Source organism: Piliocolobus tephrosceles, chromosome 1 (genome assembly GCF_002776525.5).
Source record: "Piliocolobus tephrosceles isolate RC106 chromosome 1, ASM277652v3, whole genome shotgun sequence".
Classification (NCBI taxonomy): domain Eukaryota; kingdom Metazoa; phylum Chordata; class Mammalia; order Primates; family Cercopithecidae; genus Piliocolobus; species Piliocolobus tephrosceles.
In genome coordinates this window covers 181,993,994-182,020,320 of record NC_045434.1, presented here as the reverse complement: position 1 = coordinate 182,020,320, position 26,327 = coordinate 181,993,994, and the positions used below count along the sequence as shown (strand labels likewise).

At 40.7% G+C, this 26,327-nt stretch overlaps 1 protein-coding gene across 7 annotated transcripts in view; it reads left to right on the top strand.

The window, feature by feature from the left end:
• SMAP2 (small ArfGAP2) overlaps positions 1–25,927 on the top strand; it is a 75,177-nt gene extending 49,250 nt beyond the window's left edge. For 4 of the 7 annotated variants that reach the window (XM_026455717.1, XM_026455714.1, XM_026455715.2 and 1 more), the window contains exons 2-9: positions 8,507–8,640; positions 10,718–10,803; positions 11,824–11,902; positions 15,087–15,173; positions 16,225–16,306; positions 17,317–17,426; positions 18,221–18,386; positions 18,823–20,267. In XM_026455717.1, coding sequence (XP_026311502.1) covers positions 10,721–10,803; positions 11,824–11,902; positions 15,087–15,173; positions 16,225–16,306; positions 17,317–17,426; positions 18,221–18,386; positions 18,823–19,295 — 1,080 coding nt within the window. In that variant the 5' untranslated portion in view covers positions 8,507–8,640; positions 10,718–10,720 and the 3' untranslated portion in view covers positions 19,296–20,267. Of the gene's footprint in view, positions 1–8,506; positions 8,641–10,717; positions 10,804–11,823; positions 11,903–15,086; positions 15,174–16,224; positions 16,307–17,316; positions 17,427–18,220; positions 18,387–18,822; positions 20,268–24,576 lie in introns of those variants that run through there. The other 3 variants (XM_023221251.3, XM_023221252.2, XM_026455718.2) reach the window with 2 other exon arrangements.
• The last annotated feature ends 400 nt before the right edge of the window (positions 25,928–26,327 follow it).

Below are 26,327 nucleotides of genomic sequence, written 5' to 3'. Positions count from 1 at the left end.
TTTTTTTTTTTTGACAAGGTCTTGCTCTGTTCCCTAGGATGGAGTGCTCTGGTGCAATCATAGCTCATTGCAGTCTTGAATCCTTGGGCTCAAGCAATACTCCCACCTCAGCCTCCCAAGTAGCTAGGACTACAGAGGCATGCCACCACACCCAGCTCATTTATTCATATTTTAAACAAAAATGGAATTGTTTCATGTATATTCTTTTAATACTGGATTTTAAAAATTACTATATCATGGAGATACTTTTGTATCAAATAGAGGCTCCAAAATTTTTCCCCATTAAATGGTGATACCATAATTCCTTAATGTAACCTATTGATGTTTCTAATTTTTATAAAGATGTAATAATGAACATTCTTAACATACGTCTTTGTGTACTTGACCTGTTTTCTCCCTGATGAATTCTTACAAGTGGGGTCAAAGGATTTACTTAGTTCTTTTGTTTTTTTGAGTTAGAGTGTCAATATGTTGCCCAGGCTGGCCTCAAACTCCTGGGTTCAGGTGATTCTCCACCCTCAGCCTCCTGAATAGTTGGGACTACAGACATGTTCCACTGCACCTAGCACACTTAGTTTTAGTTAATTTTTTAAAAAATGTTGCCTGCCTGCTATGTTCAAGGAACCGTGCTATGCTGTGGGTATATGATAGTGAATGTCACAGGTCTGGTGTCAGCTCTTGTGGCACACATTAGTGGGAAAGAATCTTAATCAAATAATTAGATAGTAACAAAATGTGGTATGATTTAGAAAAAGTAAAGGGTGGCCAAGCACAGGGGCTCACTCCTGTAATCTTAGTGCTTTGGGAGGCCAAAGTAGGAAAATCATTTGAGGCCAGGAGTTCAAGACCAGCCTGGGCAACATAGTGAGACCCTGCCTCTTTTTTGTTTCATTTATTTATTTTTAGTTTATTTTTTTCAGATGGAGCCTTGCTTTGTCACCCTGGCTGGAGTGCAGTGGTGGAATCTCGGCTCACTGTAACCTCCGCTTCCTGGGCTCATGTGATTCTCCTGCCTTGGCCTCCCAAGTAGCTGGGAGTACAGGCACGTGCCATCATGTCTGGCTATTTTTTTTTTTTTTTCGTATTTTTAGTAGAGATGGAGTTTCACCATGTTGGCCAGGCTGGTCTCAAACTCCTGACCTCAGGTGATCCGCCCACCTTGGCCTCCCAAAGTGTTGGGATTACAGGCGTGAGCCATCACACCTGGCCTATTTCTTTTTTTTCTTCACTTTTTTTTTTCCCCCTGACTCTTAACAACATTCAATGACCCATCTCTACAAAAATAAAAAATTCAGCTGAGTGTGGTGGCTCATGCCTGTGGTCCCAGCTACTTGGGAGACTGAGATGGGAGGATTGCCTGAGCCCAATAGCCCAACAGCCCAAGGCTGCTATGAGTTATGATTGTGCCACTGCACTCCAGCCTGGGTGACAGAGGAAGACCCTGTCTCAAAAAAAAAAAAAAAGAGAGAGAGACAAAGAAAGGAAAGAAAGAGTAAAGGGTAAATGAAAGTTCATAGCCTTTAAAAAAAAGTCCTTATCTTTTAGAGATATATGCTGAAGTATACACAGATGAAATGGTATGATATTTAGGATTCGCTCCAGAATAATCCAAGGTTGGAGTCGAGGGGCAGTGGGTGGGAGTATAGCTGAAACAAAATTGGCTAGGAGTTGATAATTGCTGAAGCTCATGGTTAATTATGCTCTGCTTTTGTTTGTTTGAAATTTTCTATAAGGTAAAAACCAAAAGAAAGGGTAGAAGAGAGATTACAGTCGTGTTTAGACTGGGGAGCCAAGGAAAGACTCCTTTGAGGAAGCAGCATTTCAGCTGAGACCCTCGTGATGTATAGGAGTTGGCCAGGCTGCAAGGGGCATTTGGCAGTTAGGGAGTTTTTTTAGGCAGCAGGAGCAGCATGTTCAAAGGCCAGCAAGCCCTGAGGAAGGAACATGTTGGTGCCTTGAGGAAATGAAAGAAGGCTGCTGTCATAGGAATTGAGAGGCTGTGGAAGGAGGCATGGGCTAGACCTTTAAGACCTTGGAAACCATGTTAAGGATTTTGTTCTTTAATCCAATAGTAATAGAAGAATTTTAAGTAGCAGAAGGTGGCTCTGCTTCTTTAAGAGCTCAAGTTGGCTGTTTGGTGGAGAATGGTTTTGGTTTGGGCTCGAGGGAGAAGAGAATGTAAAAGTGGAGAGAGAGCTATTAGGAGGTTATTGCAGTGGTCCAAAAGAGTCTGGTGGTTTTAGATTACAGAAATAGTTATACAGATGGAGAGAAGAGATACTGATTTGACAGATATTTTTGGCTTGGTGATGTGGGGGCTGAAGGAGAGAGAGGTTTTATGATGCATAAATTTCTGGCTGACGCAATGGAATGGATGGAGGTGTAGTTGACTAAGATGAAGGAAAAAGGAAGAGATTTTGTAGCAAGAGATTGAGAGCTTAGTTTGGAATATGCTATTCAGAAAATGTGCACCAATTTACATATTTACCTCTGTGTGTAAGACGACATGGAAGATATTTATATTTAGAGGTCTGATCTGTACAGATTTGTGTTTTAGAAAGATTATTCTAGTGGGATTCTAGAGACTAATTGCTTGTTAGTCTGTGAGTTTTTTGAATTGAGGAATCTTATCTTTATTTTCTCTGCCTTTGTATCCCCAGTACTTAGCAGACAAAGTGCTTGGCACATAGGTACACAATAAATAATGTTAAGAGAATGAATGCTGGCCAGGCACGGTGGCTCACTCCTGTAATCCCCGCACTTTGGGAGGCCGAGGCGGGCGGATCACAAGGTCAGGAGATGAGACCATCCTGGCTACCATGGTGAAACCCCGTCTCTACTAAAAATACAAAAACAAAATTAGCCGGGCATGGTGGTGGGCGCCTGTAGTCCCAGCTACTTGGGAGGCTGAGGTAGGAGAATGGCGTGAACCCGGGAGGTGGAGCTTGCAGTGAGTCGAGATCGCGCCACTGCACTCCAGCCTGAGCAACAGAGCGAGACTCCTCAAAAAACAAAAACAAAAACACGAATGCTTATAGGTGAGAGATGAGAAGGTCTAGGTAGAAATGGATAGATTCTGGAAAAGTTTCCAAGATAGATTCAACAGGATTTGGTTGGAAGATGGGAGAGATTTTTCTCTCCCTTCTCTTACCCTGCCCATTGAACTTTTTGACAGGTCCATTATGCCAGCAGGTCTAAATATAGGTAGCCATCGATTTATCAATTTTTTTTTTCTCCTCAACATTTATTTGTTTGGAACTCCATAGATTAGAACTCAATGAGGTAATTATTATAATATTAATAGTAGCTTGAAGCCCTCCATCACTCTAGTTCCCGTTTTCTGTCTGCTGAGTTTTCTGTCTTCCAGAGCCTTTCTAATCCTGGCAGCTTTGAAGGTGGGGAAAGTTTCAGCAGCAAGAGGAATTTGTAGCAGTAGTTACTTAGTATGTAGAAGCTGTCCAGAAGTTGAATATAAGTTGGATATTACCTATATGCTTTCCATTTTACAAATGGAGACATAAGCCCTAGAGAAACTTGCCAAATTACATGCAACACGTCCATGTAAACCAGGTTTTCCCGATACTGAGCTGGTACTTAGGACAGTTGATTTCTTGACTGATCAACCAAATCCATTTCCATCTACTTTTTTTTCCATCTACTTTTCATTTTCCCCGATCCCTTATTACAGAGTGATTCTATGTTAGTTTTAGTATTGCTTAATGCTGCCCAAGCCTGCTCTTAGGCTCCTGTTGAATATGTTGACTTATCTGTGACCTTGTTCTTGTGTTGTGTCAATCACTACCAGTTTACATCACTTGTCTATCCTCTTTGCTTTCAAAATTGTTTGGCATATTGCCTCTCAGCATCTCTTTTCATTTTAAATTTCAAAATGGTATCTTTTATATTTTTTCCTTGATTACCATGACCAATGTGTATTGAACAATTGGTTTAGTTCTCTTTATTGATACATAATAGATATACATGTTTTCATGATTATTTTGATACATTCACATAATGTGTAATAACCAAATCATGATAATGGTATATCCATCACCTTAAAGATTTATCTTTTCTTTATGCTGGGAACATTTGAATTATTCTCTTCTACCTATTTTGAGATATGTGGTAGATTATTGTTTGCTATAGTCACTCTACTGATTTATTGAACACTAGGTCTTATTTCTTCTAACCGTATTTTTGTATTTTTGGGTTTTTTGAGACAGGGTCTTGCTCTGTCGCCCAGGCTGGAATGCAGTGGTGTGATCTCGGCTCGTCGCAACCTCTGACTCCTGGATTCAAGCAATTCTCCTGCCTCAGCCTCCCCAGTAGTTGGGATTATAGACGTGCCACCATGCCCGGCTAATCTTTTGTATTTTTAGTAGAGATGGGGTTTCACCATGTTGGCCAGGCTAGCTAACTATATTTTTGTACCCATTAATCAACCTCACTTCATCCTCCGTCACCCTACCCTTTCTGGCTTCTAGAACACCAATTTACTCTCTCTTCCTGACATCCACCTTTTTTTAACTCACTGACATTTGCAGCAACATAGATGGAATTGGAGGTCATTATGTTAAAACAATTGGTTTCACTTGCATTTTTGCAAGTTTACCAGATTAAAGTAGGCTGGCCTTGCAGCAGCAATACCAGGTACTGTGGAATCCAAGTACCCACCACTTAGGCTGACAGCCTTGGGCCTTCTTTCTTTCCCTGTGTAATGGGGGCATATGCAAGCACAAGGGCAGGGTGGGGGTGTGTAGCAGAGAAAGGGAACAAGTGAGGGTTTAAAAAGTGCATTTTCAAGAAATATTTTAAGATCAATAAAGGAAGCTGCTTAAAATTTCATGTTTTCTAGAAGACTTCAAAATTGGGTCTAGGGTAAATTTCTTCTCTCTGATATTCAATTCATTTTGGTTCTGGTATTTTAGGACCAGAACTCATATTCCTTTCCAAAAAGAAGCACTCTGGCTGAGCGCGGTGGTTCACACCTGTAATCCCAGCCCTTTGGGAGGCCAAGGTGAGTGGATCACCAGAGGTCTGGAGTTTGAGACCAGCCTGGCCAATGTGGCGAAACCCTGTCTCCATTAAAATATAAAAGTTAGCTGGGTGTGGTGGCATGTACCTATAGTCCCAGCTACTCGGGAAGCTGAGGGAACAGAATTGCTTAAACCCAGGAGGCAGAGGTTGCAGTGAGCCAAAATCACACCACTGCACTCCAGCCTGGGTGACAGAGTGAGACTGTCTCAAAAAAAAAAAAAAAAAAAAATTAAAATAAAAAGAAGCACTCTGTGGTGTTGCACAGAGTGTAGGTATATATTACATATATGAATGAGTTAACTGGCCCATATCAGGAAGATGAATGGGAAGTGGGTTCTGGAAACCTCATTCGATACCACGTCCTTATATATAGTCCTCAGTTATTGTCCCTCTGTGTTTTAGGCACTGTGAGGTGACTGCTATGGTACACATTTTATAGATGAGGAAACTAAGGCTCAGTCTCTCAGAAGGTCACACAGGTAATCATTGAAGGAGCTGTGCTCAAACCTAAGTCCTTACTGGCAGCAAAGATTATACTTTTAATAACTACAACTGGCAGAGCATGGTTGCTGACACCTATAATCCCAGTGCTTTGGGAGGCTGAGGTGAGAGGATTCCTTGAGGCCAGGAGTTCACAACCAGCCTAAGCAACATAGGGAGACCTTGTCTTTAAAAAAAATTTAAAAATCAGCCAGGCATGGTGGTGCATGCCTGTAGTCCCAGCTACATGGGAGGCTGAGGTGGAAGAATTGCATGAGGCCAGGAGTTTGAGGTTACAGTGAGCCATGATCTTGCCTCTGCACTCCAGCCTGGGCAACAGAGTGAGAGACCCTGTCTGTAAAAAATAAAATGAAATAAAAGTAACTACACCATTTCCCCATGTTTTCAGCCATATAAGTAACATTTGTCTCTTTTATTTTTGTTTTCTCTAGTTCCAGAATCTTCTGTGGAACATGTAGTTATTCACTAATAAATCTAGTGTCTCAAAACTAAAAGAGACTGAGTATTTGGGATATAACTATCCCTATATTCACTGGGAAAAGGTTTCAGAAGGGATGTCAGTTGGGGGATCTGCGGGGGAGAAGAGGCTCTTCTCTGGCTTTTCATGAAAATACAGTTGCCTGTATTTCTGTACTGAGGCCTTGTCAGTGGCTTCACCCCAAGGCTTGAAGTCTTAGCCTTGCATTCCTCAGAAGCAAAACAACTTTAAGTACTCTGGAGTGGGAGCTGTGACAATGGCTTAGATGATTGGGAATTGCCTTTTCCCATCTTAAGGCCAGGAAGCAAACAGTGTAACGTTTCACAGCTGACTTTCAATTTTTAATGAATGCGTTTGGCTTCTGACTTTGTTAGTAAACAAATACATCTTAACTGTCTTATGAGTTCTAGACTCTGGAATCTAGAGCAAAGGAAAAATGCTTTAAGAAACATGAAATATTAACTTGGTGCCATTTTAAATCTTATATAACTTAGATCTTATTGAAGTTCCTTTATGAAAAGTAACCTAAAATGGATGTACAGCATGCTAAGAAACCCGACTTACATCAGTTTAGGGTTTTCATTTTGTGTTTGACGTGACACTCTCCCACCTGAAACAAGTGTGCAGATCGTTTTTGTGTTTATAAGATACATTGTGGACCAACTATGTAAATCCATCTAGGAATGTGAAGGGACTAAGTATCTTTTTAGAAGATAAATCTGAGCTTGTGATAACAATAAGGCATTGGGATAAAATTTCAGGCAGAGAGCACCACCTGGTGGTAATAAGGAGAATGTGAGCCTTCTGTTGCAGTATTTGCCATAGTAAATAAGTGACATCTTTGTCAAAAAATTACATTCTTATTTGTAATAATCATGTATTCAAATTTCTAAAACTAATTTTCTGCCACATGATTGTAGCATTCCTTCATTAAACCTGCTGTCAAAACCTTCAGACTGGCCAGGCGCAGTGGCTCACACCTGTAATCTCAGCACTTTGGGAGGCTGAAGTGGGAGAAGTGTTTGAGGCCAGGAGTTCAAGACCAGCCTGGGCAACATAGTGAGACCTTGTCTCTACAGTAAATAAACATATTAGCCAGGCAGAATGGCACATGCCTATAGTCCCAGCTACTCCAGAGGCTGAGGCAGGAGGATCGCCTGAGCCCAGGAAGATGAGGCTGCAGTGAGCTATGATGGTGCCACAGCACTCCCTGTCTGGGTGACAGCGAGACTGCCTCTAAAAATAAAAATTAAAAATTGAAAAACCTGCTGGCTAGCCAAATAATTGTCTGTGTCCTAAAGAACTGAAGTCTTGTGCTCCTTGTCGTTCCAAGCGTAGGTCCTGTTTATTTCTATAGAAAATCAGTGTCTTTTCACCTCTTTATTGCATCCTCTAATTTTTATGTCATGCTTATTTTATGTGGTAAATTTCTGCCAAGTGGGATAATGGAGAAGGAAATATTTCTGATTTTTCAGTAAGTTTTTGGCAGGTTTCATATGAGTCATTTTTTTTTCCTGGGTGAAAATTATGAAGAGGAGTGTGATAATTTTTCAGAGTGATTATTAGGATGAGTAAAGCTGGCAGGGGATGGGAGCTTCTGTAACAGTTTTGAATTAAAATTCATATTTGAGATTTCTTTTTTGTTACTATAAGCATCTTTATTATTTGGCAGTCTAGAAATGAGATACTTCAGTAGTTGAGTAAAGTAAGGACATCAGCCTAAGGGGAAAGGATCCTATTAAGTTAATGTGAATGCATATTTTATAGGCCTGGGGTTGGTGGGAGGATAAACACAGTTTCAATTACAGGTTGAGCCGTGGACAATCATGCCTTGTCTATCTTTCTTCCTGGTAGGAAAACCGAATATAGGCCACTACTAAAAAGTGGTGAATACAGGCCCATCACCACTAAAACATCTCTTGGGAGAGGACTGTTTATATAAGGTGCTCAGCCAAATAGAATATGATATGGCTTTGCACTCCTGGGATTTTTCTTAATATAAGTAACAGTCTTATAACATCCACATTTCAACACTTGTATTAGCAGACACTGTAAAAAAATTGTACCATGCACAAATGCCCACATATTATATAATTCTGTTTGTATTAAATGTCCAGAATTGGCAATCCATAGAGATAAAAAGTAGATTCATAGTTGCCAGGGGCTGGGAGGGAAGAGTTGGGAGAAAATGGGTAGTGCCTGCTAATGGGTTGGGATTTCTTTTGGAGTAATGAAAATGTTCTGGAATTAGATAATAGTAATCATTGCACAACTATGTGAATATACTAAAAACCACTGTATTGTACACTTAAAAATTTTAAACTAAAGAAAAGCTAACACGTGGAGGAATGAGCAGAGTCAATGAACAGGTGGTTATGGTAAAAATTCTTTCACTTATGTTCGAGCAGAAATGTCTGATAATCTAATATTGTAGTTTAGGCCTTGAATGTTGTAATTTGTACTTTATTGCCCTGTTCCTGACTTTCACAGGGCCACGATGGGCCTCTTGGAACATTGGTGTGTTCATCTGCATTCGATGTGCTGGAATCCACAGGAATCTGGGGGTGCACATATCCAGGGTAAAGTCAGTTAACCTCGACCAGTGGACTCAAGAACAGATTCAGGTACTTAGCCCAAGAGTGAGTCAGCTGCTCCCATATATCCATGTAAAAGGAATTCCAGATGAATTTCAGTCAAACCGGGCACAAAGGCAAAGATAAAGGAAAATTTAGTTGTTAAACACTTACGTCAAATTCTTGTACCTTAACAGAAATTTTTATTCTTTCTATTTAAGATACAAGTTATTCTACCTATATTTTACCTCCTTAAAAACAGAAATAGTCTATGGTCTAGGACTCCATGGACTCCATGGGTCCACAAAAGTATTAAGAGGGATCTTTGGGTGATTTTCTAAGACTCTTAGCACTTGCAGGTCTAAAATTTATAGTTTCGAATATTCACTTTTGGTAGGGCACGGTGGCTCAATCCCAGCACTTTGTAAGACCGAGGTGGGTGGATCGCTTGACTCCAGGAGTTCAAGACCAGCCGGGGCAACAGAGTGAGACACCTGTCTCTGCAAAATACAGAATTAAAAAGTTAGCTGGGGCTGGTGGTATGTACCTGTAATCCCAGCAGTTTGAGAAGCTAAAGTGGGAGGATTGCTTGAGCCCAGAAGTTGAGGCTGCAGTTAGCCATGATCATGCCATTGCACTCTAGGCTTAGAAATAGAGTGAGACCCTGTCTCAAAAAAAAAAAAAAAATCACTTTTTAAAAAAACCTCCAAATCATAGACTTATGGAAATATTTTATTGCTAAAATGCATACATGAATCTTTGTTTTAGACATGGAAAATATTTTAATGGTACATAATATTAAAAATATATCATTTTTGTGAACTCATCTTTTCTGTGATTGTTAATATATCTTTAGACACATACAAACATGGAATTAGATGATAACATTTCAAATTTCAAAAATTTTAAATAAGGCCGGGCGCGGTGGCTCAAGCCTGTAATCCCAGCACTTTGGGAGGCTGAGACGGGTGGATCACGAAGTCAGGAGATCAAGACCATCCTGGCTAACACGGTGAAACCCCGTCTCTACTAAAAAAGACAAAAAACTAGCCGGGCGAGGTGGTGGGCACCTGTAGTCCCAGCTACTTGGGAGGCTGAGGCAGGAGAATGGCATAAACCCGGGAGGCGGAGCTTGTAGTGAGCTGAGATCCGGCCACTGCACTCCAGCCTGGGCCACAGAGCAAGACTCCATCTCAAAAAAAAAAAAAAATTAAATAAATTTAAACATAATTAACCTTCAAAGTATATTAAATAAGACAATGTATATATTATATTTATTGTTATCTTAAAAAAGCTGTAACAGCTGGAGTGCATACATGAATCTTGCATGCTGTTAGCTTGGTGGGCTTGGAGTGAGACTCCTAAGTTAATGAGTCTGGCTGACCTAAGAGCTGTACCTTGATATAGCTTCATTATTTTTTATTCTCTTCCTACATTGAAACGCTTTAATTTTAATTTTTTCTTTCTTGGGAGTCAAAGGGAAGCCCCTCTGCCCCCCAAATCCAGTTGCTAAAGTTGGTAATGGAAATAAGTCATCTTAACGAGAAACTGACTTTAGAAATTGCTTTAGACTGTATTTATAGATGTATTAAAGGTCTAAAAAGGTGAGTTACATTTTTCAGTTACACTTTACTCTGTCTTATGAAGGAAATTATATGCCATGAAGATATTTGGGGATTTGGAGACTTAAAAAGCTCTTGGGATTTATCCCTCACAAGTGTTAAGGAGTCTACTTAAAAGCCTAATGGGAAACACATTTATTGGAATTGATTAATAGTATAAACTCAGAATGGTAACACTGATTGTTGCCTGCCAAGTAGACATTTTAATTGGTAGCTGTGTATCTAAGACTGTCAAATGAGATCTTGATTTATTACTGAATTAAATGTATCTTGGTACACAGATATTTCAGTAAAAGGAACCTGTGGAGTAGGGGGAAAGACAGCTTGGGGCAAATGATTGGAAATTCATAGTAAGGTAGAGAGAATCATGAATTGGAAGTCAGAATCTTGGTTCTGACACTCTCTAGGTTGGGTTCTTCAATTGTACAGTAGTGGAATTGGGTGAGAAGTTTTGCAGTTCTTTCTTGATCTGACATGCCATGTTTCTACATTCTCTTTGGTCACAGTGCATGCAAGAGATGGGAAATGGAAAGGCAAACCGACTTTATGAAGCCTATCTTCCTGAGACCTTTCGGCGACCTCAGATAGACCCGTATCTTTTCTGGAGCAACTTAGAAGGCTGAGTGGTATTCTGATGTTTGGGGAGAGTCAAACAAGACTCCAGTCCTGTAATGTGACTGGGTCATCTCTATGTGGATTAGTCAGTGTCCTTGCTTGTCCTCTGTCCTGCAACCAAGATGCACAAAAAGCATATGTATTTGTGAATGTCAGAATTGTCATATGGTGTCACTTGAAGAAGACTCATTCTGGAATTAAGATTGCAGTGATTTCACTGTGAATTCTTCCATAAAGTTACATCTCCACTAGTTTATTTTGGATCTCTGAAACTATTGTTTGATTAAAAATAGTAGTTTATTGTGCTCTGTTAACCCTGGCAGTCAGCAAAATGGCCATTCATTTTTATCATCTTTTTATGTCTTGGGTGAAAGAATTAACTGTTGTTTACCGGTTTATCAATAACCAATAACTTTCTTCCACCATCTGTTCAACAGAGATAGCACCTAGGACACAAAACCAAATCCCCTAAAGGCAGTGCTTCTCAAAATGTAGTTTGTAGATCATCTTGTTAAAGTTCTTTTTTTTTAATGGATTCAGGTGGAACCTGTTAAATGCAGATCTGGGGCCTTGCAGAAGACCCACTGGTCAGAATTTGGCAGTGGGGCACAAGAGTTTATGTTTTCAAGGGTACTTATGTGCCTTTGTTTGAGGCCTATTGACCTAAGTGCTTTAAAATAGACATTTGACTGCTTTACCTATTCTAGAACAGCCACAGATGTATAGCCACCTCCAATGTCAATTTGTAGATTAATTCCACTTGCTGCTATCATTATGTTGAAGGAAAAGCATAGGAAGTAAGGATTCCCTGCTGTAACTGTGAAGGAAACATTTTAAGGCTTTGGTCAGAGAAATTGCATATGAACAGGCAGGAGCCATGTGGGGAAACCAGGCAAGAGGGAAGGAGGAGAACAATGCTCCATGGAACACAATTGACCTTTTATCTTCTTACTGTTTGAGAGGCTTGTTGGATTCATCCTTAATAAGCTTTTTGCAGAGCTGTCGAAGGATTTATTCGAGACAAATATGAGAAGAAGAAATACATGGACCGAAGTCTGGACATCAATGCCTTTAGGGTTGGTTATACATCTTGCAAGTTTTGTCCATAATAAGTAATTTGCTTATTAAATCAGGCCAGAGAACACTTTGAAGAACAGCTACCAAAACACTCCAAAACCATCTTTTAAAAAATGCAAAAGTAGACCAAGTGTGGTGGCTTATCCCCTAATCCCATCACTTTGGGAGGCTGAGGTGGGAGGATCACTTGAGCCTAGGAGTTTAAGAACAGCCTGGGCAACAAAGCAAGACCCCCATTTCTACAAAAAATTTAAACATTAGCCAGGCATGGTGGTATACATGCCTGTAGTAATGAGCTACTTGGGAGACTGAGGTGGGAGGATCACGTGAGCCAGGGAGGTTGAGGCTGCAGTGAGCTATGATTGCACCACTTCACTCCTGCCTAGGCAACGGAGTTTGACCCTGTCTCAAAATAAATTTTTAAGCAAAAGTAAAAAGTGCCAGTTACTGAATCAAGACCATGAGATATCATGAAAAAAATTTCTGCCTATCAGTGAATTCTTTGCCTTAACCTGTAGTTAGAAGGTGTTACTGATGATTCCCAGTTTTGAATTATTTCTTGAGATGGACATGTTGCATATAGTAGATCAAATAAAACAATATATGTGTATATGTACTACACATATATTTATCTACATAGATATATACACACATATATACTTTTTTCCTGTAAATGAAATCAACAAAAGTAGGTGTAATTAAATCACCAGTTTCCTTCAGTGTGACCAATGTATATTTCCAGCATTACCTGTGGATAACCAGTGTGTTGGTGGACTGACTGCCAATGTGACCCTTGTTTCTGAGAAGGGTTTCAGAGGGAGGCTGCCTACCAGTTGCCAAGAACACATTCCACCCTAGGCATGTTTAGAATCTGCAATACAGTATATGATAACTAGGACAAATATAACACACGGGGGACAGACAGCGACAGCATGGTTTCTGAAAGAGGAAAATATGCCTAACTAATGACAACTAATGGAGAACCAATAGTTATGACTATTTAGACCTTTAAATAACCTTTAACAAGATTCTACAGAAAATTATCTTAGGAATAATTGGCTATTTCTCTAGTCACAGAATTATTGAGAGTAAGGGATTCTTCACTTCCAGCACAGGTCCTACCTATCTATCATCTATTCTAGTTATGTAATAATGATATCATAGACAGTGAAATCGCTGTTTGCGTGGAGCTCTAAGCCCTTCTGGGTAATTAAAAGTTAAGCTAATTGGAATCCGCTTCAGATTGATCTTTTGAAGCTGTGTGAAAGGGGCATTTCACTGGTAGGTGAATTTCAACACAAGTAAGTGTAAGGTAATACATATAGTTAGGTAAAAATGATTCCTTCCCAACTTTGTATGAAGGACTCTTATCTTGCAGTCATCCAGAAAAGGGACTTGTCAGTATCATATCTGTGCCAAGAAAGAATTAACCCAGTGTGCAGCTACAGCTTGGATGGCATCATCAAAAACAGAACCCAAGCACACACATTTCCTTTATTTGTAGAAAACTGTGGTCTGTCTGCCCAGCTCTGTTCATTGTGCCTAAAGATATGAACTCAGATGAGGTCAGCAAAGGGTATCTGAGATAATTCAGATGATGAAGGAGTAGAGTTGCTATTTGTACACAGCTATTGTAGAGACAGCAGCTCTGCCGTCAGGGTATTCATGATTACGATGCTGGTGTCCTGTACCCATGAAAGCAAGCCCGGTTACTGGATGTTTTTCTTAGGAAGGAAATAACCTCCCGTTTACCAAAAAGCTATTTCAGAATTTGTTATTTAATGTACTTAGATTTTTTTCATATTCTTGTGAAGATTTTTATGCCACTAATTAATATTTGCTAAGTGAAGACATTTAATATCAAATGAAAAGAAACTGGCTTTGTTAAAAACTATTCTTTTTATAATGGACAGATAAAACACTTTTAACTTAAATGAAATGTCTGTATTAAAGACATACACTTCATATGAAAAAGCTGCATGTATTGATTATAAGATTATTTTAGAGAAAAAATTAAAGTGAAATATCCATGCATACTCTCACTATCTTTGCTAATAATTATCTTCTTGGTGTGTCCCCCTTTCTTTCTATATAGTTTCTTTTTGGAGGCATAATTATAATACAGTTATATAGACTTCTCCGGCCTTCATTCCACTTAACATATATTTCTATGTCGCTTATATGGTATTTATAATTTTTAATTGTTGCATCATCTTTCAGTGAGTAGCTGAATCACTGAAAGTAATAATTTATTTTACCATTTCCCCTCTGTGGCATAAGTGTTGTTATTTAAGGTTTTTTTAGCATAAATAATTCTGGGGTGAACTTCTTGGTGCATTTAACCTTTTTCATATTTTGGACTATTTTTGTAAGATACATTACAAGATATGGTATCATCTAGGTCAAAGGATTTCAACATTTGTCTCTTCCTAGTTTTGCCAATATGCTTTCCAGAAGTTGTACCATTTGACTCTCTCTCCTCAGCATTGTATAAGAGTACTGGTTTCACTTCATCCCTACCAACATTATAGAAAGATCTTTCACTCTGCATAAAGTGCATTTTAAATTGCATTTTTAATCACTGGGAAGACCAAACATGTTTTTCATATGTATGCTGTACTCTGTATTCTTAAGGTTACTTTGTGGTTTTGTTTTACATTTAGATGTTTATTTGACTTTAAAACTTAATTTTTGTTCTTCTAATCTGTAAACTTGAAATTAAGGTTTATTTTCTGACTGTTAAAAAAAGAAATGACTATTGAGAGGACCTATGATTGAATTTATGATATCACAAAGGACATAAGCTGAGTAAGATGAACTTATTCACTAGTATACCAAGATGAGGGGAGACCTTTCAAAGCATGGGCAAATTAAATTTGGGGCACAGATGGGTAGCATACTGGTAAAATGTTTTAGCGTCTGTACAGAGCCTCGACTGCAAATATCAAGTCATGAGTGAGTTAGGAGGGCGGGTGCCTAAGGTGTTTGGAAGACACTTCGTACAGCATTGAGGCTAATGTGGAAGAGGTCAACTCTCATGCTCCACACCAAGACACCGCCCCTCAAGCTTGCATCAGAATCAATAGGGATTTGGGGTGTCCTTTTCGGACACTTGGAATTACGATTTATCAAACTATTAGTCACCTTGGGCCCTGTGTTCTTTGTCTTGTTAAATCATTATAGAAAGAAAAAGATGACAAGTGGAAAAGAGGGAGCGAACCAGTTCCAGAAAAAAAGTTGGAACCTGTTGTTTTCGAGAAGGTGAAAATGGTAAGTTGGGAAGTATTTGCACTGTATGGACAGCCTAAGGTATGTGTATATTTGTGAAAGGGAGAGTAGGAGGCCTCGTGGTGAGTACCATTGCACCATCACAGCTGGGGCTAGAGGGTTCTGCATCTGGATTGGATCGCCTGCTATCATCTCTGCTCTCCCGTTACCAGTTGCTACCTAAATCTGCTCTGTAAGAGCTTCTCTTTGGGGTCAGATGGGAACTCAGGAAATGCATCTGTTCCGTCTAAGCAAGAGGCACGTTCCAAGCCAGAATGCCAAGGCTGTGGGACACCTTCTGAGCAGATGCTATTTCCACATTAGTCCTTCTCTTGTTAGACCTTCTGTACCCCATTTTCTGATTTCAATGAAGAACAGTCCAGAAGTGAGGCCATACTAGACCATTTTAAATGATCCCTTCTTATATTCTTGCTTTGTCATGTTGAAACAGACACCCTTCTTTTTCCACAGGACATATTGTGGCTGTAGTAGTAGAATCTCTAATATAAAAGCTTGGAATCTCGGGAGAGAGGACTTTACTTACTATTGCTTAAGGAAGAGTCTTTTATCATCATTCTGAATCACATTGTCTATGGACACAGTCACTAGTGATATTGGCAGAGTGAATTAGGTAATCTTTAAACCGACCTCCCTTTCGGTGTTAAAGTAAAAGGTTTTCTAACCACTGGGAGACTTGTTGGCTCTTGGCTCTTGTACCATCAGATACCTACCTTTATTCTTGGCTTTTCCTGGGACCAAAAACTGCTGCTTCTGTTGGATCCTCTGTTCTGTGGTTGTCTTGGTTTCAGAAAGATCTGTCTCTTCAGGACGCCAGACAATCACAGGCGATATCTTTGTTTTTCGCTTCAGGTTTGGTTTATGCACTTCTGCCTCCTGACTTGATTCTTTCACTTCCTGAGTTTTGTTTCTTTGGTCACTCTTTTTGAATAACAGTAGCCCTACCCAGAAGAACACCATGGCTTTACAGTGAAGATGGGAATAAAGAGTTCAAAAATGCCTGCTTATTTCTTTCTGTAACATATTTTCACTTTAGCCACAGAAAAAAGAAGACCCACAGCTACCTCGGAAAAGCTCCCCGAAATCCACAGCGCCTGTCATGGATTTGTTGGGCCTTGGTAAGAGTTGCACTTTTCAGCTTCCATGTTCTTACAAATTTTGATGAATTCTCAGTGACCCTGGAAGATAGGTAGAGATGGGATTCTCCAGTTTTGTCTTCATTGCTAAGACTGTTCTCTCACACTCTTCCTGATCTGTTTTATATCGGAACAGTTGCTCTAAGGAAGTGTTTACCATGACACTTTTCAGAGCGACAGTATGGTGTAGTGGTTAAGAGCATGGCCTTTGGAGCCAGTGTCCCGCTGTCTGTGACCTTGGGTAGTTTACTTAACCTCTAATGTTGCTTTCCTAATCTGTGCAGTGAGAATGAGTCTCTACTTCAAAGGTGTTGTTGGAAGGATTAAATGAGATAATGCCTCTAAAGCTCTTAGCCACATGCCTGGTATATACTGAACCCTCCATAAATGTTAGCAATTTTGCTAAACAGCACCTTTGAGCCTCATGTCACTTCCCTGTACTCCACTCCCTGCCTGCATTCCTTTCATTTTTCAGATGCAGCCTGTTTCTGAGATGGCCTGTGGTCATTTTTCTCTAAACCTTTGAAATCCTGCACTAGTGATTCTGCCATTTCAGAAAGAAAGCCTGTTGTTTGCCTTTCACAGCACTGATGGTTGCACTTTGTTTCCATCCGCTTCTGCTGAATTAGGTTATTGGCTACTTAGGTTTCTAATTTCTGTACTTTACTTGCTCTCTGAAAATGAACCCTCCATACCTTGCCCTTTAAGTAGCCACAAGGGAGCCAGCCAGCCCCCTACTGCGGTGCTGAAATAACCTTCAGGCCTGGGCTTCTGCTGCCCTGTGCCTGATAGCTGGGCTACAGGCTTCCCCAGAGCACTCTGGGAATGTGGGGTAAAGCCTCTTTTGAGGAGCCCCATCCATGCTAGGTGGTTCCAGAAGTCTAGATTTCTAGGTCCATGAGCTTATGGGCCACCTTTGCTTTTTGTCTAGAATAGAAGGAAGGCATGGGCTTAATAAGCAGTGCTGCATCTTAACTTCGATCTCTTTCTAGATGCTCCTGTGTCCTGCTCCATTGCAAATAGTAAGACCGGCAATACCCTAGAGAAGGATTTAGATCTCTTGGCCTCTGTTCCATCCCCTTCTTCTTCAGGTTCCAGAAAGGTGAGTCTTGTGGGCTCCTCAGGATTAAAGAACGTTCTGAAATGAGTGATTTTGATATATCTTAATCATAGAACTAAGTCATGCTTCCTTGGTGGAGTTGGACTTTGGTTTTCTTTATTCTTCATTCTTCCCTTAACATTGTGTCATTTCTGTCACAGTCTAAGATTGCTGTTCGTGCCATTTTTTTTTTCCTGCTCAAAAAGAGTGGGCCCTTTGAGTTGCTTCTATGGAAAGTGTGTGATATTGTGAAGGCTGATACTTGAGGCTAGCTCCTAGGCCTGAGTTACTGCCAGAGAATTGTGGGTAGGAAGACTTGAAACCTTTAATGGCTACCATTCGTGAAATGCCTGCTATGTCTCAGGCATAGTGTGAGGTGGTTTTTGTATATCATTTTGTGTATTTCATTAATAATTTCACATCTTCACCACAAACCTGCAAAGTGGGAATTTTACAGATGTAGAAATATTAGTTCATAAAAGTTATGTGACTAGCCTCTGATACTAGTAAATGGCTACACTGGGATCTAAACTCAATTCCCCCTGCTGCATCATTTGTGGGTTGTTTTGTTTGTTTGTTCCTACCAAATTACATGTTTTGGTGAAAGGAAAGAATTGTAACAGAGCTTAATTATCAGGTGTTTTCAGATATTTCAATGGTAAAAATGTCAGGAAGCTATTAACTTGAACCATGAATTCTTATTGCAGATGTTAGGAACAGCAGAGACGGAAGGGAGATCCTTAAGGAGACCCCCATGAGAACCATTTCAATTCTTCCCCTGCCCTCTTTGCCCTAAGGTTGTAGGTTCCATGCCAACTGCAGGGAGTGCTGGCTCTGTTCCTGAAAACCTGAACCTGTTTCCGGAGCCAGGGAGCAAATCAGAAGAAATAGGCAAGAAACAGCTCTCTAAAGACTCCATTCTTTCACTGTATGGATCCCAGACGCTTCAAATGCCTACTCAAGGTAGACTTCCTGGGTATCATGGCCATGTGCCAGATAGAGACATGAGGGCTTCCATGCAGGAATTATTTACTGTGACACAGGACAGTTACTTTGGGGACCAGGATGTCATACAGCAAACAAACCTGAACATGACCAAAGTATCAGCAGATAGAAATTAATGTAACTCAGAGTCATACTTCTGTGGAGTCTGGGGTCACACTTTGGTGAAGTCTAACTCAAGGTCTGGATCTGGACCCTAAAGGGAAAAAGACTCAGTCAGCAGCCCATTGTTAAGCCATAGAAGGCCTTGTAGAGATTCTAACTACTTTGCTGTGTAAAGAGCATTGTGAGTAGAGTAATCCTGAGAAATTCCAGCTGGAAAGGGGTAGCCAGGGAGAGTTTGGGCTGACTATGTTTTTCACTCTTTAACAGATCTGTATATGTGTTTTCTTGACAGCAATGTTCATGGCTCCCGCTCAGATGGCATATCCCACAGCCTACCCCAGCTTCCCCGGGGTTACACCTCCTAACAGCATAATGGGGAGCATGATGCCTCCACCAGTAGGCATGGTAGCTCAGCCAGGAGCTTCTGGGATGGTTGCCCCCATGGCCATGCCTGCAGGCTATATGGGTGGCATGCAGGCATCAATGATGGGTGTGCCGAATGGAATGATGACCACCCAGCAGGCTGGCTACATGGCAGGCGTGGCAGCTATGCCCCAGACTGTGTATGGGGTCCAGCCAGCTCAGCAGCTGCAGTGGAACCTTACTCAGGTAAGCTATTCCCATTTTACTTGTAGCAAGAGTTTTGAGCCTTCCTCAAGTTTGTTTCACTTGGTACTTCTCCACTATCCTTTGAGTCCTTTCCATGTAAATGAGATAATGCCAGAGACATTGTTAGGTTTGCTTTTTGTTTTTTTTTTTCCCTAGAAGGTCTGTCTAAAGTCATCCTTTCTGAGGAAGAACTCCTCAGTTCTGTAGAATTCCTGTAGAATAAGCACAACTGCCTAAATCTGAATCTCTTCACACATTCTCAAAAGCAAAAACAAACATACAAAAAAACCCTATACAAACAATGAATGCAGATATTCTCACAACAATCTCATTTGGTAGACAAGGTTCAAATGGCATGGCAATGGGCATATAAACACCAAATCTAGCAGAGCCAGCATCACAGAGGAGACTGTAAAAACAGAAGATGGAGCAGGGGCCTAGCAGTAATACCACAGATAAAGTAACCCCAGAAGGAGAAGGACCTACCCTCATCAAAGACATACTGACAACAGGTCTGAGATGTGGCAGATTAGAACTCTGTTTACTTGGAGGATCAAAAATAAGAGACTTGAGATATATAGGAGTATAGATAGTAACCTTGGGAAAGCATTGCTTCTCGGGGAGATGGGCATGGCCTAAAAGGAGGAGGTACCCTTTGGAGGACTGGTGGTGAAGGGAAAGAAAGACACGAGAAATGGAAATGAGAATCACAAAATCAAATATATACCTTCCTCCCTCTTCCAAAATAACCTCTTCACTAATAAAAGATGGTGCTCTTAATCTAAGAAATTTAGTAAGCCTCCCCAAACCCTCACACCTATTATTGCTGATTGAGAAAAAAAATAAGACCTTACAAAATAAACCAAACATGGCAGCTGACATTTGTGCAAAACTACTACAAGAAGAAAATAGAAAATGAAAATCAAAACATTTCACATAATGAATATTCTCCCTCAAAAAACAGTCATGAAGCAGAAGAAAATCGTTACACTATTTATCAACCTGAATTAAATGTCCTTAAACAAACATTTGCAGATAAGACAAAACACCTTAAATCAGAAATTCAAAAACTTAAAGCCAAAATGGCTAAAAAACTGAATGTTGTGAAATGAAAGTTTACTGAACTCAGAAAAGAAACTGAAGAAAAAGCCAAAATGTTCTTATAAAGACTGAGTTACAAGTTAGCCAAAGAACAATAGATTGAACTGAAACTATATTTGGCATTGAGGAAAAAGGCATGAAACAGCTAAGAGAATAAAAACTAAATATAGAAAGGAGTAAGAAGAATCAGATGGAAATTAATATGGAAGTAGGCAAAGAAAACCTAACATACATATTTAGAGATGCCCAAAGAAATAAAGACAAAATAAATAAAACAAAATATGGAACAGAATTAACGTACTTAAAACTACAACACCAGAAAACTTTCTAGTAATAAAAGACTTGGATATAATAGGGGAAGAGCCCATTGTGTATTAGGGAAAATTGACCCAGAACAGTAAACTCTAAAATATATCCCAGTAAACCTACAGACTTTAAAGAATATTAAAAATATTTAGGGTGGCTGGGCACAGTGGCTTACACCTGTAATCCCAACACGTTGGGAGGCCAAGGCGGGCAGATCACAAGGTCAGGAGATCGAGACCATCCTGGCTAACACAGTGAAACCGTCGCTACTAAGAATACAACAAAATTAGCCAGGTGTGGTGGCAGGTGCCTGTAGACCCAGCTACTCGGGAGGTTGAGGCAGGAGAATGGTGTGAACCCGGGAGGCGGAGCTTGCAATGAGCCAAGATCACGCCACTGCACTCCAGCCTGGGAGACAGAGTGAGACTCCATCTCAAAAAAAAAAAAAGAAAAAAAAAAATTGTTTAGGGCTCCAACCTTTTCCATACCTCCTTCTCACAAAAATCTGTCACAACAAACAGAAAATACCCAGGTTGACATCAGACTTCCTAATAGCAAAATACAAAAAGAATAACAAGGAGAGTAGTATTTTAAAGACGCTCAAGTATATGCAAGACAAGACAAGCATTTTACAGCCAAGCCAGCCAAGCTAGCCTTCAGGTATCAAGGCTGTAAAAAATAAATATGCAAGAACTCAGGAAATATCACACTTACAGGACTCTCCTGGGGAATCTAACAGAAGATAAACTTCATCCACCTAAGAGGTGACTGGGGTCATTTTCATTTTTGTCAAAAGAACTGATGGTGAGAATTGAATGTTTAATTGAGAATCTAAGACTAAAACAAAGGTAGTGACCAGAATACACATTATATTCTGACAAACAGATACAACTAAAAATAATGGAAGGAGAAGGGAGAAAAGGTGAATAATAAATATTGTATGGGAAATAAGTACAAGTCAAAGGATGTAATAAGCTGACAAACCAAAACATGGAAGCTTGAATAAGGAAAAAGCAGACCAAGGACATTGCTAAAAAATATTAGTATAAAGGTAATCACTAAAACAAACATGTGGGATGTTCTGAATACCAAGATAATTTTCCCTTCCCTTCCCCTTCCCTTTCCCCTTCCCCTTCCCCTTCCCCTCCCCTCCCCCCTTCCGCTTCCCCTTCCCCTTCCCTTCCTCTTCCCCTCTCCTTCCCTTACCCCTCCCCCTCTCCTTCCCCTTCCCCTCCCCCTCCCCCTCCCCTTCTCTCCCCTCCCCTCTCCTCCCCTCTCCTTTCCCCTCTCCCCTCTCCCCCTCCCCTTCCCCCTTCTCCCATCTCCCCTCTCCCTTTTTCCCATCTCCCCTCTCCCTTTTTCTTTTCTTTTCTGAGACAGACAGAGTCTCACTCTGTCGCCCAGGCTGGAGTCCAGTGGCACAATCTCGGCTCAATGCAACCTCCACCTCCCGGGTTCAAGTGATTCTCCTGCCTCAGCCTCCCGAGTAGCTGGGATTACAGGCACCCACCACCACACCTGGCTAATATTTATATATTTTTTAGTGGAGATGGGGTTTCACCATGATGACCAGGCTAGTCTCAAACTTCTGACCTGAAGTGATCCACCCGCATTGGCCTCTCAAAGTGCTGGGATTACAGGCATGAGCCAGTGCACCCCGCTGAGAATTTTTAAAAACAGACTACAAAGTGCAGCAAATACAATAAACACAGTTAAAATATAATATGATGGAATAAAGACCAAACATACCAGTCATATCAGTAGGCAACTCTTCTATCAAAAGAAAATGATGTTCAAATTGGCTCACAATGCAACACTAGTTTTGTACTAGGTACAAAGAAATACAAAGTGATTTAACGTGAAAACCAAGAGACAGGCAAAGGAATACCAGAGAAGTGGTATGGTGCATGTGTACTGCACATGTGCATGTATATGCTATCTTTATCAGGGTTATACTTATTTATAAAAAGTATTTTTATGTTTTTGTTTCTCTGTGGTCCGGAATAATTTATGTAGTACTGGTCTTTGAAGGTTTTGTGGAATTCCTGTGTGAAGTTTGTGGTCCCTATTGCTTTCCTTTGTAGCAAATCTTTGATACATTTCTCTGTTTCTTCTATGGAAGTCAATTTTGGAAAACTGTATTTACCTAGATTTTCCATTTCACCGAAGTTTTCAAATTTATCAAAAGTTATGCCAAGCAGTCTCATTAATTTTTTTCAAAGAACCAGGATTTTGATTTATTGGTACTACATTTTTCTGTTTTCTACCTCAATTTTTGGTGTATCTTTCCATATGCTTTCTATGGGTTTACTTTGTTATTTTCTAGCTTTCATAGTGGAGATTTTAATTCGCTTATTTTCATTGTTTCGTTTTTATTTACATAAGTAATGGAATGCTGTAAGTCTGATGGGAATATGTCAGAGGGACACATGAGCCAACTTCCAGTGGCTCTGACTGGCCAAATGTGAGACGATTTGAACATCAAAAAGACTAACAACAGTAATGGATTATGACACACTGAATGGAAAAAAAAAAACAAAAACCCATGAGTCCATGGTGATATTTTTTAAAAACCAGATGTGGAATGGAGGGAGAAAAAGCCTTCTTTACAGAAGAATGATAGTAATTGTAAAAAGAACAAAGGATTCCCACATTTGCAAAGAAATGCCCTTCAGATTATTTATTAATTATAATGAAAGAAATATAGCCACTACCTTAGCCAAGTGATCAAATTACTGGCAATGGAACAAAGTAGTATCATGTGCTTCCTGATATTTTGTACTAAGAAAGACATCGTATCTCCTCCATAGAATCTTGCCAAAAATATTTAACCTGGATCCAATTATGAGAAGATGAATCCAAATTGTGGGATATGCTACAAAATAACTGTCCTGGGTTCTTAAAAATGTCAGTGTCAGGAAGAAATGGGAGGAAGTGGTAGGGAAACTGTTCTAGATTAAAGGAAACTACAGAGATCTGAAAATGAAATGCCATGTACATTAGAATATTGTGTTAATGTTAAAATTCTGGAGTGTGTTCATGGTTTTGTGGTTCTGTTAAAGTGTTCGTTCTTATGAAGCGCCTCCTGACTTAGGAGTGAAATGTCGCGATAGCTGCAGCTTTTTTTTTTTTTTTTTTTTTTAATCTGTGGCTTTTGATGCTCATCAAAAAAATGTAAGTTTGTATATAAGGAGAGAGAGAAAACATGGCAAATGTTAACAGCTGGTGAATTTAAGGAAGAAGATACATGGGTTTTATTGTACTATTCTTTCAACTTTTATGTAAGTTTGAAATTTACTTTAAAAGTTGGTAAAGAAAAAGAATTTATATAGCAAATGTACTAGGCTCAGGAAATTCAAGGCATTTTTCTCCATAAAGTATTTTGCTGTTCACTGCTAGGGGGCCAGTCTTTCCATCAAATTCATGAAGGACCCCTGCTCTATCCTGCCCGAGGCCTTATTCCACTGACTTTTCTTCCAGCTCCTTCCCTTCTCATACACTGAAGACACATTAGTCTTTTTTACCCCCTGCCTTTGTTCATTGCGAACAGTCCAGTTCCTTTTTTTCCCCCTTCTGCAAATGAAAGAGCCTGCTCAAGCGCTTTCCCTGACACTGACAGTAATAGCTGTGCTGAAGATGAGGCGGGAGCACTGGGGAGGGGGCTTTCCTTTCAGCTTTTAGGATTGGCCAGGCAAGTTAACAATAGGCCCCTTTTATTTACGATGAGGGACTGGAAAGGCAAAAGAGAGGAACTCATGCTGATTTTCTGTCAACTAGATCCAGATGCCAGGATGCCTTCTTTCCCTCCCTGAGCTTTAGTCTCTGTCAACGTTGCACTCCCAAAAAGTCATTCATGTACATTGGCTTGAAATGATCTGACTGCTAAGGTCCAGGGTTTACTGTCCATAACAGAGTTTCCCTGTGTCTCATTCTCCCCATCCTGGCAGAGAAAGGAACTCCCACTCTGCCTTTTGCACTAATTGGCAGAATGCCCACAGCCTGGTCTGAAAGTCTCCTCTCTCCCTTTCAGATGACCCAGCAGATGGCTGGGATGAACTTCTATGGAGCCAATGGCATGATGAACTATGGACAGTCAATGAGCGGCGGAAGTGGACAGGCAGCAAATCAGACTCTCAGTCCTCAGATGTGGAAATAAAAACAAAACACCTGTATGGCTGCCATTCTCTTCAGCCCTCGCTCTCCCCTTTCCACAGCCTCCACCCCTGACCCCCATCCTCTTTTCCTACCTCTCTGTTTGGTTTAGAAATTGCTCAATAAGTCATTTGGGGTTTGGCATCCTGCCCAGCCACTTCCCAAACCTGAAGACCTCTCTGTTGCTTTATGTTGTACATGCCCCATAGCCATCCCAGCGTCCTCCCCAGTCCTCTCCTGGCACCAACACCTTAGAAGTTGTTGGCAGAAGGCACTTAAACTGTGGGAGAAACGTGCACACCTTTGAGTACCTTCCCTCAAGGTTAAAGCTCCTGTCAGACTCTCAGAAGGGTCTGTAGGTGTTGTGTATTAGGCAAATGGGAAAGCTTAGAGGTCCTTCTGTATGTGTTAATAAGCTGTTTCTAAGTGTTTAAATTTGAAGGGGAAGCATCATGTTCTCATGATTTATGGGAATGAAGCAAGTACTGAAATCAAATTAAATACTCCCTGGGTCCTGGGTCAGTTTGACCCTAGCCCTGGGGTGAGGCAAGCCCCCTCCTATGAGGATGAGCAAAAATACTACTCTCTTCACCCTGAGTTGCTTTCCGGATCTGGGGCTTCAGGACTTGCTGCTTCAGTCAGCCTTTATTAGCACCAAAGACTTTATGAAGATCCCACACACAGACACACATCCCTTCCCGCCTCCCACCTGCCTTCAGTAGGATCTGGCTCCGTGGCTGGAGGACAGACCCCTAGAGTGGGAATGCAGAGCTTAACGTGTACTGCTTGTGTGTGCACGTGAGAGTGTGTGTGTGTGTGTGTGTGTTCCGCCTCCCATCCTCTCCCCATCTGCTCTGGGTATTTCTGTTTTTGTTTAGTTTTAGGTTTACAACAGAGAGGAGTTAATTTATCAGCAGCCTAAAACTGTTGTGTTTTTCTTATGGTTTAAAAAATGCCAGGTCATTGATAACTCCCTTTCTCCCTTCCCTTCTCCCAGTCTGCTGATCACTCTTTCATGCCTGTGTATCCAGGGTGCTCTGTTTCCCCACCGTTCCCAGGTGTACGAGGCAGAGGCCCGGGACAGCTTTCCTCTCAGTCATTGTTCACCCCACTTGAAAATTCAGACAAGAAAACTTTGCTTAAAAGATTTCATGTGTGGGAACTACAGTTCCTGGCTGCCTTTCTCCTGTGTATGTGTAAATTCCTTAATAAATATTGCAGGGAAGGACTGTTTGCTTGGCCATTACTGTGCGTCACTCTTGGAGGAGGGTGGGTTACACTCAGGTTTTCTGTTTTCCAAAGGCAATTCTTTCACTTACTGTATTTTGGAAAATTCTGTACTTCTCATACCCAAGGGCGAGGCCCAGGCTCCAGCAGTCAGAAAGGGGGCCTCTCTCCACTGGCATCTAGAGCTGTGAGCTGAGGGAACTCCGAAGATCGGCACCTGCTAGAGTCACAGAACATCAGAGCGGCATGCCTTTCCCCCACAGATGGAGAAACTGAGACACGGGGAAAGGACATGGTTGGCTGATGTCCACTAGAGAACCCTGGGCAGAGCCGGCAGTAGCCTCCAAGTGTCTGGATTTCCAGCCCCTTGTTCTTTCCCTATGCCATGGCAATTAAGTAGTG